Source organism: Oryx dammah, unplaced genomic scaffold, assembly GCF_014754425.2.
Source record: "Oryx dammah isolate SB20612 unplaced genomic scaffold, SCBI_Odam_1.1 HiC_scaffold_10, whole genome shotgun sequence".
Taxonomy (NCBI): Eukaryota; Metazoa; Chordata; class Mammalia; order Artiodactyla; family Bovidae; genus Oryx; species Oryx dammah.
Window position 1 is genome coordinate 60460259 of NW_024070194.1, and position 15390 is coordinate 60475648.

Here is a 15390-nt window from a genome sequence, read left to right on the forward strand (position 1 = left end):
CTAGAATTTAATGCTAAACAAGTTTGACTAAATACATTGTTTTTTAATCTACTATCTAACAATTGCAAAAACTCATAACATGAAAACTTTAATTCATTCCTAGAGAGAAAGAAGATTAATAAATAACTGTAGTATCCATACTATATTGATGAAACACTGTACTATATTTAATAACTATGCTCTATAAATAACATGACTGGGCATATATCAAGGTAAATGTGGTCATACAGCAAATACTTCTTTAAAGAAGGTAATGCTCATGAAATGCCAGACCATAAGACCATCATTAGTATGACCTCCCTCTTCACAATTTATAAAAGCCCTATCTAAGACTTCCTCATTCATGATTTAAAAGCTTAAAATTTCATGGTGCTTGTGACAAAACCTGTAATTAAACTAAATCTGCCATTTTTCCATCAGCAATGCAGATAATAATAGACAATAAAATCAAACCCTACTGTCACTATCACAAAACTACCTCATTAAAAAACTCAAAATGAACGTGTACTTGCTACCTGAGATCTACCAAAAATATATAAACCTAACAAATGTTCTGAAGGAGAATATGAGGTTATAATTATTATTCACTAATAACTGGATAATTAAATTCAAAACAAAAAGAAATTAAGCTTTCAAAATATTTACCTTCAAAAAAGAAACAAATTCAAACTAAATTCAAATGTTTTTAATAACATTAGCATTTTAATTGCATTCCCAATCCTAAGTATTTAAAAACATGAGATTGTTAAGTGATTTAGCTCTTAGCACAATCTGCAGAAATATGTTCCCAACTAGTTTACAACAACTGTTTAAGAGTAATGCTCTTTTCTAATTGAAGAAGTTCTTCACTTCGTTGAAAATAATTCACAGTTGTATCCTTTTCCTATGTGGGCAATATGTCCTAAGAATGATTCTCTAGTACTTAACATTAGTTTATTAAAAAATTACTCATATCCTTTACAGTAAGTAAAAATATAAGCAGAAACCAGGTAAGTCAGAAGAAGACAGATTAGTATTAGGCAAGCTTTTAGTCTTTTAAATAAATGACAAAATATTAGCAAATAAATGGTATGACATTTGATGATTAAAAAAATAATAAACCATTAGCACCATGGGGCAGTGGGATCAGGGGGAGGACAGTTAACGAATATATAGAACTTCAAAACCATTCTATATTACAAGAGAAAAAGCTGATGAGGTTCTTTCTCACATGTGCAATGAGTTAATAATATCTAGCAATAAACCATTATTGCTGAAGTTAATCAAAGATTTCAATAGATAACCAGAGTAACACATGCAAGAAATTGCTCTCATGCCTTCAATCAAGTTTTTAATATTTCAAATTTTCAGTTGAAATGGGCACGACCATATTCACAAATATGGCATACTATTTTAAACCTACTTTTGGACTTAATACACAGTCAAAAATTTTCAGTACTTCAATGTTTTCATTCAGCTATCAAGAACTTAATTTTATTAAAAAAAAATCTATTAAGTAGATGTGCTACATATTTAGCAACAACAAATCCACTTACTTTTTTCTCTTTCTCATGATGTTTATCCTGAGAGTGAGAGGAAGAATCACTTAAACTTTGATCATATGACCTATTAGATCCCCGTTTGCTCTTTTTCTAAAAGAGAAAATATATATACATATAGGTATATGTACATAAAGTTTTAAATCTTTTTTGTTTACAGTTCATATACAGAAAAAAAAAAAGGAAATGTCAGCATTAAACTCATGCATTTTTCAAAGCAATACTAAAAGTAACAGACACTGCTGTTTAGAAGACTTACACAGATTCATAATAAAGTATGACAGTGAGAGCTATTTCAGGTGTTAAACCTTGGTGGTACTGTAACTAATTAGCTTAAACTAGATGAAAATGACTATAAAGGATGATCAAATTCCTTGCAAACAGAGCTCATACAATCTTATTAAATTATTAAACAGACTTTTCCCCCATCACCAAATAGGATAACAGCACATTAATAACAATGAAAAAATTCTATTTGCACAAATTCCAAAACCCATTTTCATTATTTCTATATTTTATCTATATCATCTCTGATTTAGAAAATGAAGATTCCAACATGCTTTTAATATCCTAAGTAAATTTTCAATTTTACTATCTCAAAATTTCTCCTAGAAGACTTTGATGTTCTTTGACAGTCATTAAAAAAATAAATCAGTAAGTTTATGTTATTTGGTATCTTCAATATCAAATAATATATATACACTCTCAATACTTTATATGCAAGAGCCAGAATACTGGAGTAATAAGCTGCTCATTTCATAAAAAAGAGTTCCTTTTCTAAAAAGAAACAGCCCTATTCACAGAAGAAAAGGAACAATAAAAAATAACAAGAAGACACTAAAGAAAAGCAAAGAAGCCTTCAATTTTCAGTATACAAACCTGGTATCAAAAGACTAAGAAACAGACAATGGGGAATTAAAGAAATATTGATCCTTCAAAGGAACATAGACACAAAATATACAATGATTAACCAAACAGTACTACCTTATCCATGCTATGTGACAATACAGACTAATCAAATCTAAAATATTCCCAAAGTTGTATTTAAATATTTCTTTCTAAGAGCTTTAATGAAGAAGCTACAAAAGAGCCTTGTTTCAGTGTTACTATCCTCCAAGCAAATAAAAATGAAAACAAGTAATAAAACCAGTAATAGTAATAAAGCAAAAAGATGTGAAACAAAGAGACAGGGAATCACAAATTATATAATCAAATGTCAAAAATTAAGTTAACTGAAAACAGTGGTAAATTATAAAGAGTTCATTACACATTTTTATTTTCTACTAAATGTATACCAACATTTACTATTAACAATTAATATATATTCTAAAGCAGTATATTTTAGAACAGTCACCTCTGTAAATGAACTCATACAAAGCAAAATCTTCTAAAACTACTACAGCTTTTAATTCCCAACAAACAACACACTAAGAAAACTCAATCTAGAGCAAAAGCAACCCCCCAAAAAGGGATGCCTTATAAAGACTCAGTTCAAACCTAATTATTATAATCATAAATTAAATTCAAGACAGATTCTTACCAGCTTACTAAAATGGTATTTACAGTAGCCACAATATTGGACGTTATCTGCACCATTACCTTCTTCTTCACAAAGCAGTCCGGCAAACTGAGCACTGAAAATAAAAGCCAAGTATATCAACAAAATTTAAACCATAGTATATACGTGTGTGTGTGTGTATAAAACATTTTATGTGTATGTATTTATGTATTTGTGTATGTGTGTGTATATATACATAAAATTCAATTCCAAGCACGTAGGTATCTCATAAGAGAAAAGGAGAAAATAAAAGGCTTTATTCTCACTGCACTAAGAACATTCCACCCCATCTTTTGATTGCTATACCTTTAAAGCTATATACATGGTTTAAAATAAACTTATTATCCACCTCTAATAAGGAGAGAGATTTCTGCATGCTTTAAGTTACCAAATAGACATTAAATTTCTTGAAAGATATCCTCACGACCCCAAACTTAACACTTCATTTGACTTTCCAATCTGTATCACAGGTACAATTAGAAAAGGCCAGGTATCTAAAGGGCTTACATGACATGTGATGGTATTTACCCATGAACACAGATTATATTGTTAGAAGTAAAATGCTTCAAGTTATAACATAGTAGAGTAGGTAAGAAAAACAGAAGCTGTGTTTTTCTAGTCAAAAGCAAGGGAAGAAATGAAATTAAAACCTAAAGCTATGATAATATTTTTTTTAATGAAGTGTTTATGTTTATAACCATCATATTGTCAATTTGACCTTCCACTTTCAACATTCCAAAATAATAGTACTAGTATGTATCTCACAGCCAAAAAATTTTCATCTTTGGAAAATTAAGTACAATATTAAGGAAGTTTTTAAATTTTATTTTTTACTGAGGTATAGTTGAATTACAATGTTGTGTTAATTACTGCTGTACAGCAAAGTGACTAAGTTATACATACATATATACACACACACTCTTTTTCATATTCTTTTCCACTATAGTTTATCACAGGATACTGAATGCAGTTCCCTGTGCTCTAACAGTAGGACCTTGTTGTTTATCCATCCCATATTTATTAGTCTGCATCTACCCCTACTAGTCCCAAACTCTCAATCCTGCCCTCTCCCATCCCACACCCCCTTAGCAACCACCAGTCTATTTTCAATGTCCCTGATTAGGGAACTAGATCTAGAACCCACATGCCACAGCTAAGTGTTTGCATGTCACAACTAAAGATTCTGTATGTTGCAACTAACACCAGGCGCAGTCAAGTAAATAAATATTTCTATTTAAAAAAAAAAAAAAAAAACACCTGCCCATTTCATAGTAAATACTCAATGTGTATTAGTCACTCAGTCATGCCCAACTCTTTGTGCCCCCATGGACTGTACCTGCCAGGCTGCACTGTCCATGGAATTCTCCGGGCAGAATACTGGAGTGGGTTGCCATTTCCTTCTCCAGAGTATCTTCCCAATCCAGGGATCAAACCAGGGTCTCCTGCACTGCAGGCAGAATTCTCTGCCACCTGAGCCACCAGTGAAACCCAAATACTCAATACATAACAGTTACTATCATTAATTAGTATTCTAAGGAAGTTAAATTTATGTTTGTTAAATGCACAAAATGTTCCTTACAGTAGCACATATTACAAAACAATTTGGAAACAAAGTGTCTGAAAATCTGTGAAATGTTAATTAAATACCAATATCTGATAGGATATAATGTAGTCATTTCCATGCTGCTATGGACTGTATTTCTATCATCTCATCAAAATTTTTTTGTGAAAGAAATTATCAGAAAACAATGTTTCATTTAAACTGCTATTAAAATTATACAATGAATATGTACATGGATAAAAATAAAAGGAAGCATGAACAAAATAAAAATAGAAGGTCATTTAAAAATTTAAGAAACTTTCTAAGGAATAGCCACTATAATACAGAGAATGATAGTGATTGCTTTTTTTCCCCTCTTAAAATTTAGGCAGTGAAAAAAACATGATCATTCACTAAATTCTTACTAGTATTTCAGGCTCTGCACTAAGTTTATCTGTATCAGCTCTTGTAATCCTAATAACAAATCAAAGGGTAGGTAAACAACAGAAATATCTTAGGCAAAATAAAGCTGAATAAGACACTAGAACCAGGGTAACTTACTGGAAATTCACTCTGGTAAATACACTCAATTATTAGAATTACTTTTATTACAGTAAGTAAATATAAACATAGAAACTATACCAACAAAATTTAGTTTAAGTAATATTTGGGTACCTAAGTCTTTAATTTACAAGGTATTCCCAATTTCAGTTCTGTAAAATGACAATATCATATTTACCATGTCACGTGGAAAGCTTGTCGACATCCATGTTTATTACATGTCATGCAAGCACCAGTGGCTGCTTTGCTTTCTCTTCCTTGTTCATCACAAATATAGCAAGTCTTAGGGTAAAGAAAAAAAAAAAAGAAATAAAAACCTTACAAGTGCTTTATACAGATATGGATTTTACAGTTATCTTCACAGCTCAAAATCAGGTTTACTAACTAATCTAATCCAAAATATAAATCTATTTGTTTCTATTTATATCTCTTTTACAAGTAATACAAACATGAAAACATCAATACAGACATAAATAGTCCTTGTAGGAATTCACAAGGCACAGTTTCCTAGACTAAAAAATCCCACAACATAGGAGGAATCTTTACAGGCACTGAGGCCAGGGTGAAGAATATAGCTTAGGCCACCTCGGTATTAAAATCTCCTCTCCACTATTTAACTGATTCCTGTAACAAAAATGTAAAATGAAGTTTGTCTTTCTTTTCTGCTGGAAGTGAGCATACAGAAAGGAGTTGGATATAAGGAGCTGGGACTCAATGGGTGAAGGACAGTCCTTAATGAATGAGCAAAGTTTAGGTCATTTCTTCACAAAAATCCCTTCCACATGAGCTATCATCAGCCCTGCTAACCTGACATACTAGTTCTGGGAGGAAACGCTTTTAGGAGATCAGAGGTGCCCCCAAGAGCTACTGGCCAATGAATACTTCCAGCAACTTTGACATCTACCTGGTCCTTTTTCTCAGGTGAAAATAGCTGATAATGAAAGGCTAAAAATGGCAATCTACAAGTATACAAAAAATTAATGCCTAACTACATATAATCAGATGATATAATTCTAAAAATAAACCAATCTGAATAAGGTATAACCTAGCCAACTTCAATAGGACCACATCTATTTTTTAACTTGGAAAAGCTTCTCCCACAATGCACTGTGGTGTCAAATAGTTACAACACAGTTTCCAAAAGCCTAATATTTAGACAAGTAGGTAAATGAATTTCAACTCCTTTGCTGAAAGATAGAGACTGAACTGAATTACAAAAATTACTTTGTATGTCTAAAAAGGAAAAACCCAAATTACAACAAAACTAACCTAGACACACTAACAATCTTAAGAGCATCTCTAACTGTTCATATTACCAGAAGGCAGTATCAAACAATTATAATGGAATAATTTAATATACATATTTTAGCCTATAAATAATCAAGTAAATTTTTAAAAGAAAAGTACAAAGCAGGTTGAAATTCAGGGGCAATATGCAAACAGACCTCAAAGAATATCTCAGTAACTTCCCAAACAGTTGACAGTGAAAAGACACCCATCATTTCACCATTCAATAAAACAAAAAATTATGACGGATTTAACTTTTAAGGAGTTAGGCCTTCCAGACATATGGAACAGCAGAGTGAAGAAGTCCAGGGATTCTCTCCTCAGTGAATTAAATACTTCATAGGTGAAGAAGAACCACTTAAAGTCTCTGTATAGAATAAGCTGCACCTGAGTGTGTGTGCTCAGTCATGTCTGACTCTTTACAAGCACGTGGATTGTAGCCCACCAGGCTCCTCTATCCATGGAATTTTCCAGACAGGAATAATAGAGTGGGTTGCCATTTCCTATTTCACGGGATCTTCCCAACCCAGGTATTGAATCTACATCACTCATGTCTCCTGCACTGGCAGACAGATGCTTTACCATTGTGCCATCTAGAATAAGCTACAAGGATATACAGTACAAACAGGGATGATAACTAATATTTTATAACAACTATAATGGAATATAACCTCTAAAAATTATGCTACTATACTGTATATCTGTACCTATATAATACGGTATGTCAACTTAAAGTCTCTGAAAACTGTCCTAATGGCATGCAGCAGGGTATTTTATCAAAGACAATCTACTAAATCTCATTAAGAACAGTGAGCATCTGTGGCACTTGATCTGTCCCCATCACCACCCTCACCCCCAGAGCTCCCTGTGATGGTAGTTCCTTTCTGGGTAGTGCTGTCAAGAAGGTGAGGGCTCCCTTTCTGCCCTATCCAAGACTAGAGTTTTATCCAAGGAGGGTCAGGTCTCCAGTGACTCATACTACTATTTATCCTGATAGCTCCTACTCACAGACTCCCAACCCTAACAACAGGCCAAGATTCCCAGTGTTCTATCAGCTTGCTTACAGAATGGAAGCTACATGCTAGGAAGGACAAGCTGGGCTACTTATACCCTTCCCTCCTGCCAGGACCTGTCAGAGTACAGGTGTCTGTCCAGAAGAAGCAGGGCGCTGTCTCCACCCCCAGCTCCAGAGAAAGCACTAGTGCAGAGGTTCTGTCTCCACAGGGAGAAGGAAGAACCATTCTCTAGAGTGGCTACATTACCTAACATGCTTAATTTTTAACAAAAAATTATCAGACATGAAAAGAAAAAGTATGACTCAGTCACAGGAAAAAAAAAGTAGGCACTGGTAACTGCCTTTAAGGGGAGTCAAGATGTTGGACCTAGGTGACAAAGACCAATAACCAATAGAATTCTCGAGTTTAAAACTCACTAAAAGCACTAAACAGTAGATTTGAGTTGGCAGTAGGGAAAGAACCAATAACTTTAAAAACAGATCAACAGAGATTATTAAAAAAAAAAAAAAAACAGATGTTTTCGATAATACCACCTAAAGAACAGTTTCAGAGAAATATGCTACACCATTAACTGCATTAACAAATAGTTAAGGAGAAAATTATGAGAGAAAAGAAAGGGACATAAACTGTATCTGAAGAAATAATAGCTGAAAACTTTCCAAATTTGATGAAAAACAATAACCAACACATCCAAAAACCTCTGCAAACTCCATATAGGATAAACACAAACAGATCCATATTCAAATTAATGAAAGGCAAAAATAAGAAACTCTTGAAATCAAAATGGAGAAAATGGTCATCACATACAAGGAAACCTGAGGTCTTATTAGAAATAAAATGGGAGACAGAAAACAGTGGAATAACATTTAAAATGCTCAAAGAACAAGAATCCTATATCCAGAAAAAGCTATATTGCAGAAATAAAGATAAAATAACAACAATATTCTCAGACCCAAAAAAACTGAGATACTTTGTTTCCCCAAATCTGAGTAACAAGAACTACAAAAAGAAATTCTTTAAGCTAAAATCAAGTGACACTAGACAACCACTGCAATGCACATATAAAAACAAAGAACTCAAATCACTTACACCTCAATAAAGCTGAAATTCTTAAAAACATACATATAGACCAATTTAAAAACACACAGAAAGAGCTCTGTAGGAAATGATAAAGACAGTATATTTTTTTAACCAATAAAATCCATTGTTTGTGGATAATGAACATATCCAGAATTTTCCACTGGGTCAAAATCTCCTTTTCTCAGTGGACTTTCTTTGTTCCAGGGCACAGTTTATCACTCTATACATAGGAATTTAACCAAAAACAGCAAATGAAAACTCTGGGGGCTGAAGCTCAATAAGGACTCAATACATTTTTACATCATTGATGTTTCAAAACGGCACAAGGTCATTCACACAGGCAGCTGTGGACCATTAACCCTAGGAGGCAAGCACTGGCAGGAATGAACATGGGCTGTGAAGGAGTGGAGATTGCAGTGACACCGCGGAGCTTTCAGAGCCATCCATAAAGTGAATCTTACCTTTCAAGAAGAACACAGGTATTTCTTTCTCACTTTGTTAACTTAAAAAGCAATTACCTAAAAAATGTCCATAAACTGTACTGTTGGGACTATAACATATAGAAATGTAATATATGTGACAATGACAACACAATGAAAGAGAATGGGAATAAAGCTATTCTAGAGTAAGGAAATAACATCAGATGGTAACTAGAACCCACAGGAAGAAATTAAGAGAAACAAAAATGGTAAACAGAAAAACACACACTCTATAAATATATTTGTGGGCATCTTCTCTTAGTTTCTTTAAAACGTGTAAGATTATATAGAGCAATAATTTTAACTATTTTGCGGCTTACACTATTATACAGAGAGAAAATACCTATAATAAACACAAAAGTGGGGAGCAAAGAAATAAAATAAATGCCATGAATTTTTTGTATCTTACTGGAGGTTAAGCAGATTCTATAAATTAAGATGAATATTATAAACCCAAGAGCAACCACTAAGAAAATAATCCAAGAAAATATAACTTAAAAGTACAATCGAAGATGTAAACCCAACCATATTAACAGGACTGAATATGAAGAGACTGATAAAAGCAGAGACTGATAAACTGGGGGTGGGGGGTGGGGGGGTGTCCATATGCTGCCGATAGGATACATTAGGTTTGAAGACACAAGAAAGTTAAAAGTAAAAGGATGAAAAAAAGATATACCATGCAAAAGGCAACCAAACACACAGCTGAAGAGGTTCATTATATCACATAAAAAATAGTCTTTGAGAGATTCTACAATAATAAAAAGGATGTAACAATTATAAGCATATATATATGCAACAAACAAGGGCTTCCAAAACACATAAAGTAGGGAAAAAGTGACTTCAAAGTTTTTATTTTCTCCTTAAATAGCTGTTGGATTGAGAAGAAAAATTATAAACTAAAAAATTATTGAGAAAATAATCCCAAACAAAAATACACCTAAATAAAATATCAAGTATGTGAATAAAGTTATAATCAGAGGCAAATTCATAGCCTAAAAGTTTTCATTTTAAGTAGGGAAAAAAGTCATAGTTTGACCTAACATTTTTAATAAGAGAAACAATGTTCATATATCAAAAGGATTTAAGGCTAGATTCCAACTCTACCTAAAAACTAGAGAACTGAGAGAACATCACTCCAAATCTATTAACAAAAAGCCATTTTAAATTTTTTTAAAAATCACAACTTTTCTTGAAACCATGAAAGATTTGCAGTTGCAAAGGCAACCAATTAGCCTGAAAGAGGACGCCTTCTCCTCTTCAGCCACCTGAAAACCACAAGACATTCGGAGACTATCCAATAATAATACAGCAACGGAAGAAGATGTGGAGGAAGAGGTGCAGCTAAGAAATCAGCTAAAATTTTAACAAACTGTTAAAGGCTGATTATGGATTACTGCCATAGAACAGGACCGGTGGAACCACAGATAGGAGTTAACACCCACTCACAGGCTCTACTCCATGAAGACTCACAAGAAGCTCTTTGGGAAAACTGGAAGCAAGGAGGCAAAACAACCAGAAAGAATCTCTCTTGGTTGTGCAGGCATAAAGGACAGGATTAGGTGCCACTGAGGGAAAGACATGAAATCCCACCTCTTGACCAGACACTTCTTTCAAAAGCCCTGAGCATCTGGGGGACTGGCAGCAAACCCTGTCACACCCAGGGCATGAGTAGACTCATGATGGTTAGGAAGACAGAGAAGAAAAATTACCCCTGAACAAGGCACAAGAAAAATTCCTGACCCCAGGCTCTGTTGATCTTCTCGCATTTTAGGAGAGGCAGGAAGCTTCTCCCTCACAAGTCCTTCTAGAGATGTAAAGCAAAGTCAGCCAAAGGGAGGAGGCAATAAAATGGTAAAACCCTGAGGTCCAGGTATACAGAAGCCTCCCCATGAGTCTGGACCAAAACAACAAAGAAATCAAAAGCCCAGAACATCAAATCATAACAGCAATCTAGCACTAACGGTGTGGGGGGCTGAACAACACAAGTGTGGCAAAAGGAAGAGCACAGAAAGAAACCAACCTCTGTGGCACAGAATCACCCAATACTCCAGCCCTCAACCTAAACATAACATATTAGAGGAATATAAACGGGCAGGGACACCCCAGTGGGTTCAGGAAACAGATCATTAAGCCAGAGGGAGAGGTCACACAATGTCACTGTCACTGCATTTTATTAGCCAAAGCAAATCACAAAGCAGCCTGGATACAAGAGATAGGGTATGTAATGCTGGTGCAGACATAAACTGATGTAGCCACTATGGAAAACATTATGGAGGTTAAAAAAAAACTAAAAATAGAGCTATCATATGAAAAGATATGTGATCCCCTATGTTCTAAGGAGCACTATTTGCAATAGCCAAGACATGGAAGCAACCTAAATGTCCATCAACAGATAAATAGATTAAAAAACACATGGTGTGTGTGTGTTTGTGTGTGTACACAATGGAATATCAGTCATTAAAAATGAAATAACACCATCTGTGTGTATGTGTGTGTGTACACAACAGAATATCAGTCATTAAAAAGAATGAAATAACACCATCTGTGTGTGTGTGTGTCTGTACACAACGGAATATCAGTCATTATAAAGAATGAAATAACACCATCTAGAGCAACATGGATGGACCTAGACATTATAATGCAAAGTGGAATAAGTCATAAAAAAACAAATATATCACTTACATGTGGAATCTAAAAAAAACGATACAAATGAACTTATTTAAAAAGAGAAACAGATTCACAGACATAGAAAACAAATCTATGGTTACCAAAGGGGAATGGTGGGATAAATTTGGAATCTGAGAGTAACATATACATACTACTATATATAAAACAGGTAAACAACAAAGCCTTATTATATAGCACAGGGAACTATATTCATATCTTTAATAACCTACAATATAAAAGAATCTCAAAAAGTGTGCATTATATATATGTATTTATGTGTCATATAGATAGAACTGAATCACTTTTCTGAACACCTGAAACTAACACAACTTTGTAAATCAACTATACTTGAAGAAAAACAAAACAAACACTTCTCTTAATAGCTATCTGAGTCCCTTCGTTTGTTCACCTGAAAATATCACAACACTGTTAACTGATTATACCCCAATACAAAATAAAAACCAGCTATCTACCACTAATCCTTTGGAAAAAAGAAAAACTGAAGCAGGGTCAGCAATTTCTAAGTTTTCCTCTACTGTTATCTTCTTATAATTCAATGACACCACATTTTATGGTGGTTTTGGTTTGTTTGGTTGGCCTATTATGATCCTTCCTAAACTTATAAACACTCATTCCTTCATGACCATTCAATAAATAAAAATTATGCAAGAGAGTAAGTTCAGGATATACATAGCATCTGCCAACTACTCTCTATGGAAATTGCAGCTTTCTAAACTAAAAGCTTCTTTGACCCAAAAAAGGTCCCAAATCCCTATGTTGCCCCAATCTTCCCATTTCTTAAAAATTACTGAAAGGTAATTAAAGGTAACATGCCATTTATGTTTTTTAACAAAATGTATCAGTGAAATGAGGAACTGATACAAGAAAATATGAGAGGTCAAAAATAAGAATCTGATGACAAATGGTTCAGAAGAAACTGGCCATTCTATTTTACTGACATGTGGAAAATTTAGCAACATAAGTCGACACAGTGAATTGTCTGCAAGTGGATATACTACACAGGTAAGTCTAGAAATCATCCTTTATTTCCCTTCTAAATCTCACAATGTTCCAGGATTATTTGTTATTCTTTGCACTGATTATGATAAATTCTCTGTATTAGCATCTTCTCTTTGCACTTATTATTCTAGTTTATGTTACTTTCTCTAAAATTATTACTTGATTCTTTCTTCCAAGGTCAAATTCCCTATTATTGGGTATAGAGCTTATAATATCTTTGTGTGCCTAACTCAATTCCTTAGACAAAAATAATACCTCCTTTCATTATGTTCTATAATACCTCATTCAGCTGTTCCATTATTTGTAAACTATTATTATTTTCATACACTGTACTTATATATATTTAATTGACTGTCTGTGTGTCACATGGAGATAAACTCTATGTCTTACACAACTTTCAGGATCTAGCACATGTAAAGCAGGTCCATTTCAAGTGGCCAATACATTTAAAAATAATCTCTACATTATCCTTTACCACCACCCATTAAAGACTGGTAACTTCCAAGGGAGTTCCCTGGCAGTCCAGAGGTTAGGACTTGGCACTTTCACTGCTACAGCGCGAGTTCAGTCCCTGGTTGGGGAACTAAGATCCCACGGCCCATGTGGCATGCCCCCAAAAAAACACTGATGTCTTCCAAACTCAACAAACCATTTTCCAATTGTTCCTATCATTTCAGAATTACATGTCCCCTATTAACCATACTAAATATTCATGAACCAGATATTATTGTTTTTAAGGTTTATTATACTACAGATCATGCAGTCGCAAAGAGTCAAACATGACTTGGCAACTAAACCACCACCATACAGACCAACAACCATAAAAATCCAAGAAACATATGCAGCAACTACATTTAAGGAAAAGTACAAAAAGGAAAAATATTTGACAGGGAGAAATGCCGTTCTTCTGGAAGGGGAGATTCAACACTGTAAAAAGATCAATTCTCCTCTAAAATGTTTCACTGTAATACAAATAAAATCAAAATTGTATTGTTAGTAGTGTTCATCTAAAAAAAATATATGCATGGTAATATTTGTTCTAACACGTACCAACATGTATTTAAAGCCATAGTAAATTAAAATAGTGTGCTACTAGAATAAGACTACAAAGATAGATCAACGGGGTACAAAAGAAGTCAGGAAAAACCAAGAATTTAATGATCATTCAAACAGTATTCCAAATCACTGTGCAAAACATAGTGCTGAAAAAGCTGACTAAACCATGTGGGAGGGGGAATAATTAGACATATATCTCAGCATATTCTAAAATTAACCTAACTGGATAGAAGATTTGCATCTCAATAATTTATTCTTCTTTCTATACTCCCTTGAATACTTTCTACACTCCTTGAATACTTAAGTCTTAAAGCCATGAGGTGGGGTGAAGCATGGCAGCATCTATCCTACAAAGGAAGGGATAGCCCAACTCTAGTATCAGAGCCCCAGTAGGGTGGTTCTCATGAAAGTGTCGGGGTTAGGGGTGGAAATAGTATCAGAATGAGTTGTCGGAACCTGTGCAAAGTGAGGAAACCAACCATGGAAGGGAAAGAGGGGAGTTGTGTACTGAAGCTGAGCATTAAGCCCCCAAAATGATTTAAAAAGAAAAAAGGCACTCATGCAGGGATTCAGCAGCAAACCAGAGTGAGGTTTGAGCCTAAACAAAGTTAGGATGGCCTCTGTATTATGGGATGGCTTGTTAATAAAAGAGAGAATAATCAAATAAATATACTGAGGATAAAAGGAATAAGGTTTCTCACTGTCTCACATGAGAGTCATAAAAACAAAAAGAAAATTAAAATGAACCCTGTATTGTTGGATTAGGTATAGGGAAATTACTAAGAAATTCCTAGGAGTTTACGGTTGGATACATAAATAGACAGACATAGAAATACATATAGATATGTGTGTATGTACATATAGCCACATAATCATCAAAACTATCTATGTGACCTCATCTACTTCAAAACATAGAGAAGATATAGATGTGAATGTGTATCTCTGCATCTATACGCACTGAGAGGGCCTGAAAACAGCAACCTCGTAGTAACAGTGAGCACACCTAACATCCTCTTCAGTTTCTAGATATCATTCTTACCTAAAAGGATTCAAAACTTCTCTGAGAAACGGTTATTCGAGGACTAAGAAAGCAATGGTACAAGATGAGCCCAGAAAATACCGTCATGTCAGAAGTAAAGACACCGTCAGAGAATGACAGAAAGAAGTCAAGAAACACAGGAGAGCCTGAAGGGATCCACTGACTACACATGACACAATATAAGCATCCCAACAAATGACAGCGAGGGGGAATGACACATTAAAACAAAGTAACAACACGTAAGTCGTTACTAGTCCATGCTGATGTAAACAACTGGGAAGTGAGGAAAGCGGCTCCTTAAAATGGAATGCCAACTGATGAATGTAAACGATGGAATTAGAATACCACTACTTCCCATCAATCGTGGTAATAGATTCGTTAAGCAAAGAAATAACAGTGGATGCTAAAATTAGTGAATAAAAGGCACAAGAAACAAGGTATTTACATACAAAGTACTTCACTATAAAATGCTTACTAAATATAATGGAAATAAACATTAACCTCCCAGTGGAGAAATCTTGCAGACACCACCTTAACCAAGTGACC

The 15390-nt window shown here is 34.2% G+C and overlaps 1 protein-coding gene across 4 annotated transcripts in view; it reads right to left on the reverse strand.

Moving 5' to 3' along the window:
- The window catches only part of MLLT10 (MLLT10 histone lysine methyltransferase DOT1L cofactor), a 215874-nt gene that overhangs the window by 121660 nt on the left and 78824 nt on the right, over positions 1-15390 (reverse strand). For all 4 annotated transcript variants that reach the window (XR_005722521.1, XM_040248590.1, XM_040248589.1 and 1 more), the window contains exons 6-8: positions 5376-5479; positions 3079-3172; positions 1536-1631 (exon numbers count right to left, since the gene is read on the reverse strand). Coding sequence is in view for 3 of the 4 variants with exons in the window: in XM_040248590.1 (XP_040104524.1) it covers positions 1536-1631; positions 3079-3172; positions 5376-5479 (294 nt within the window). In the remaining variant the exon portion in view is untranslated. The remainder of the gene's footprint in view (positions 1-1535; positions 1632-3078; positions 3173-5375; positions 5480-15390) is intronic.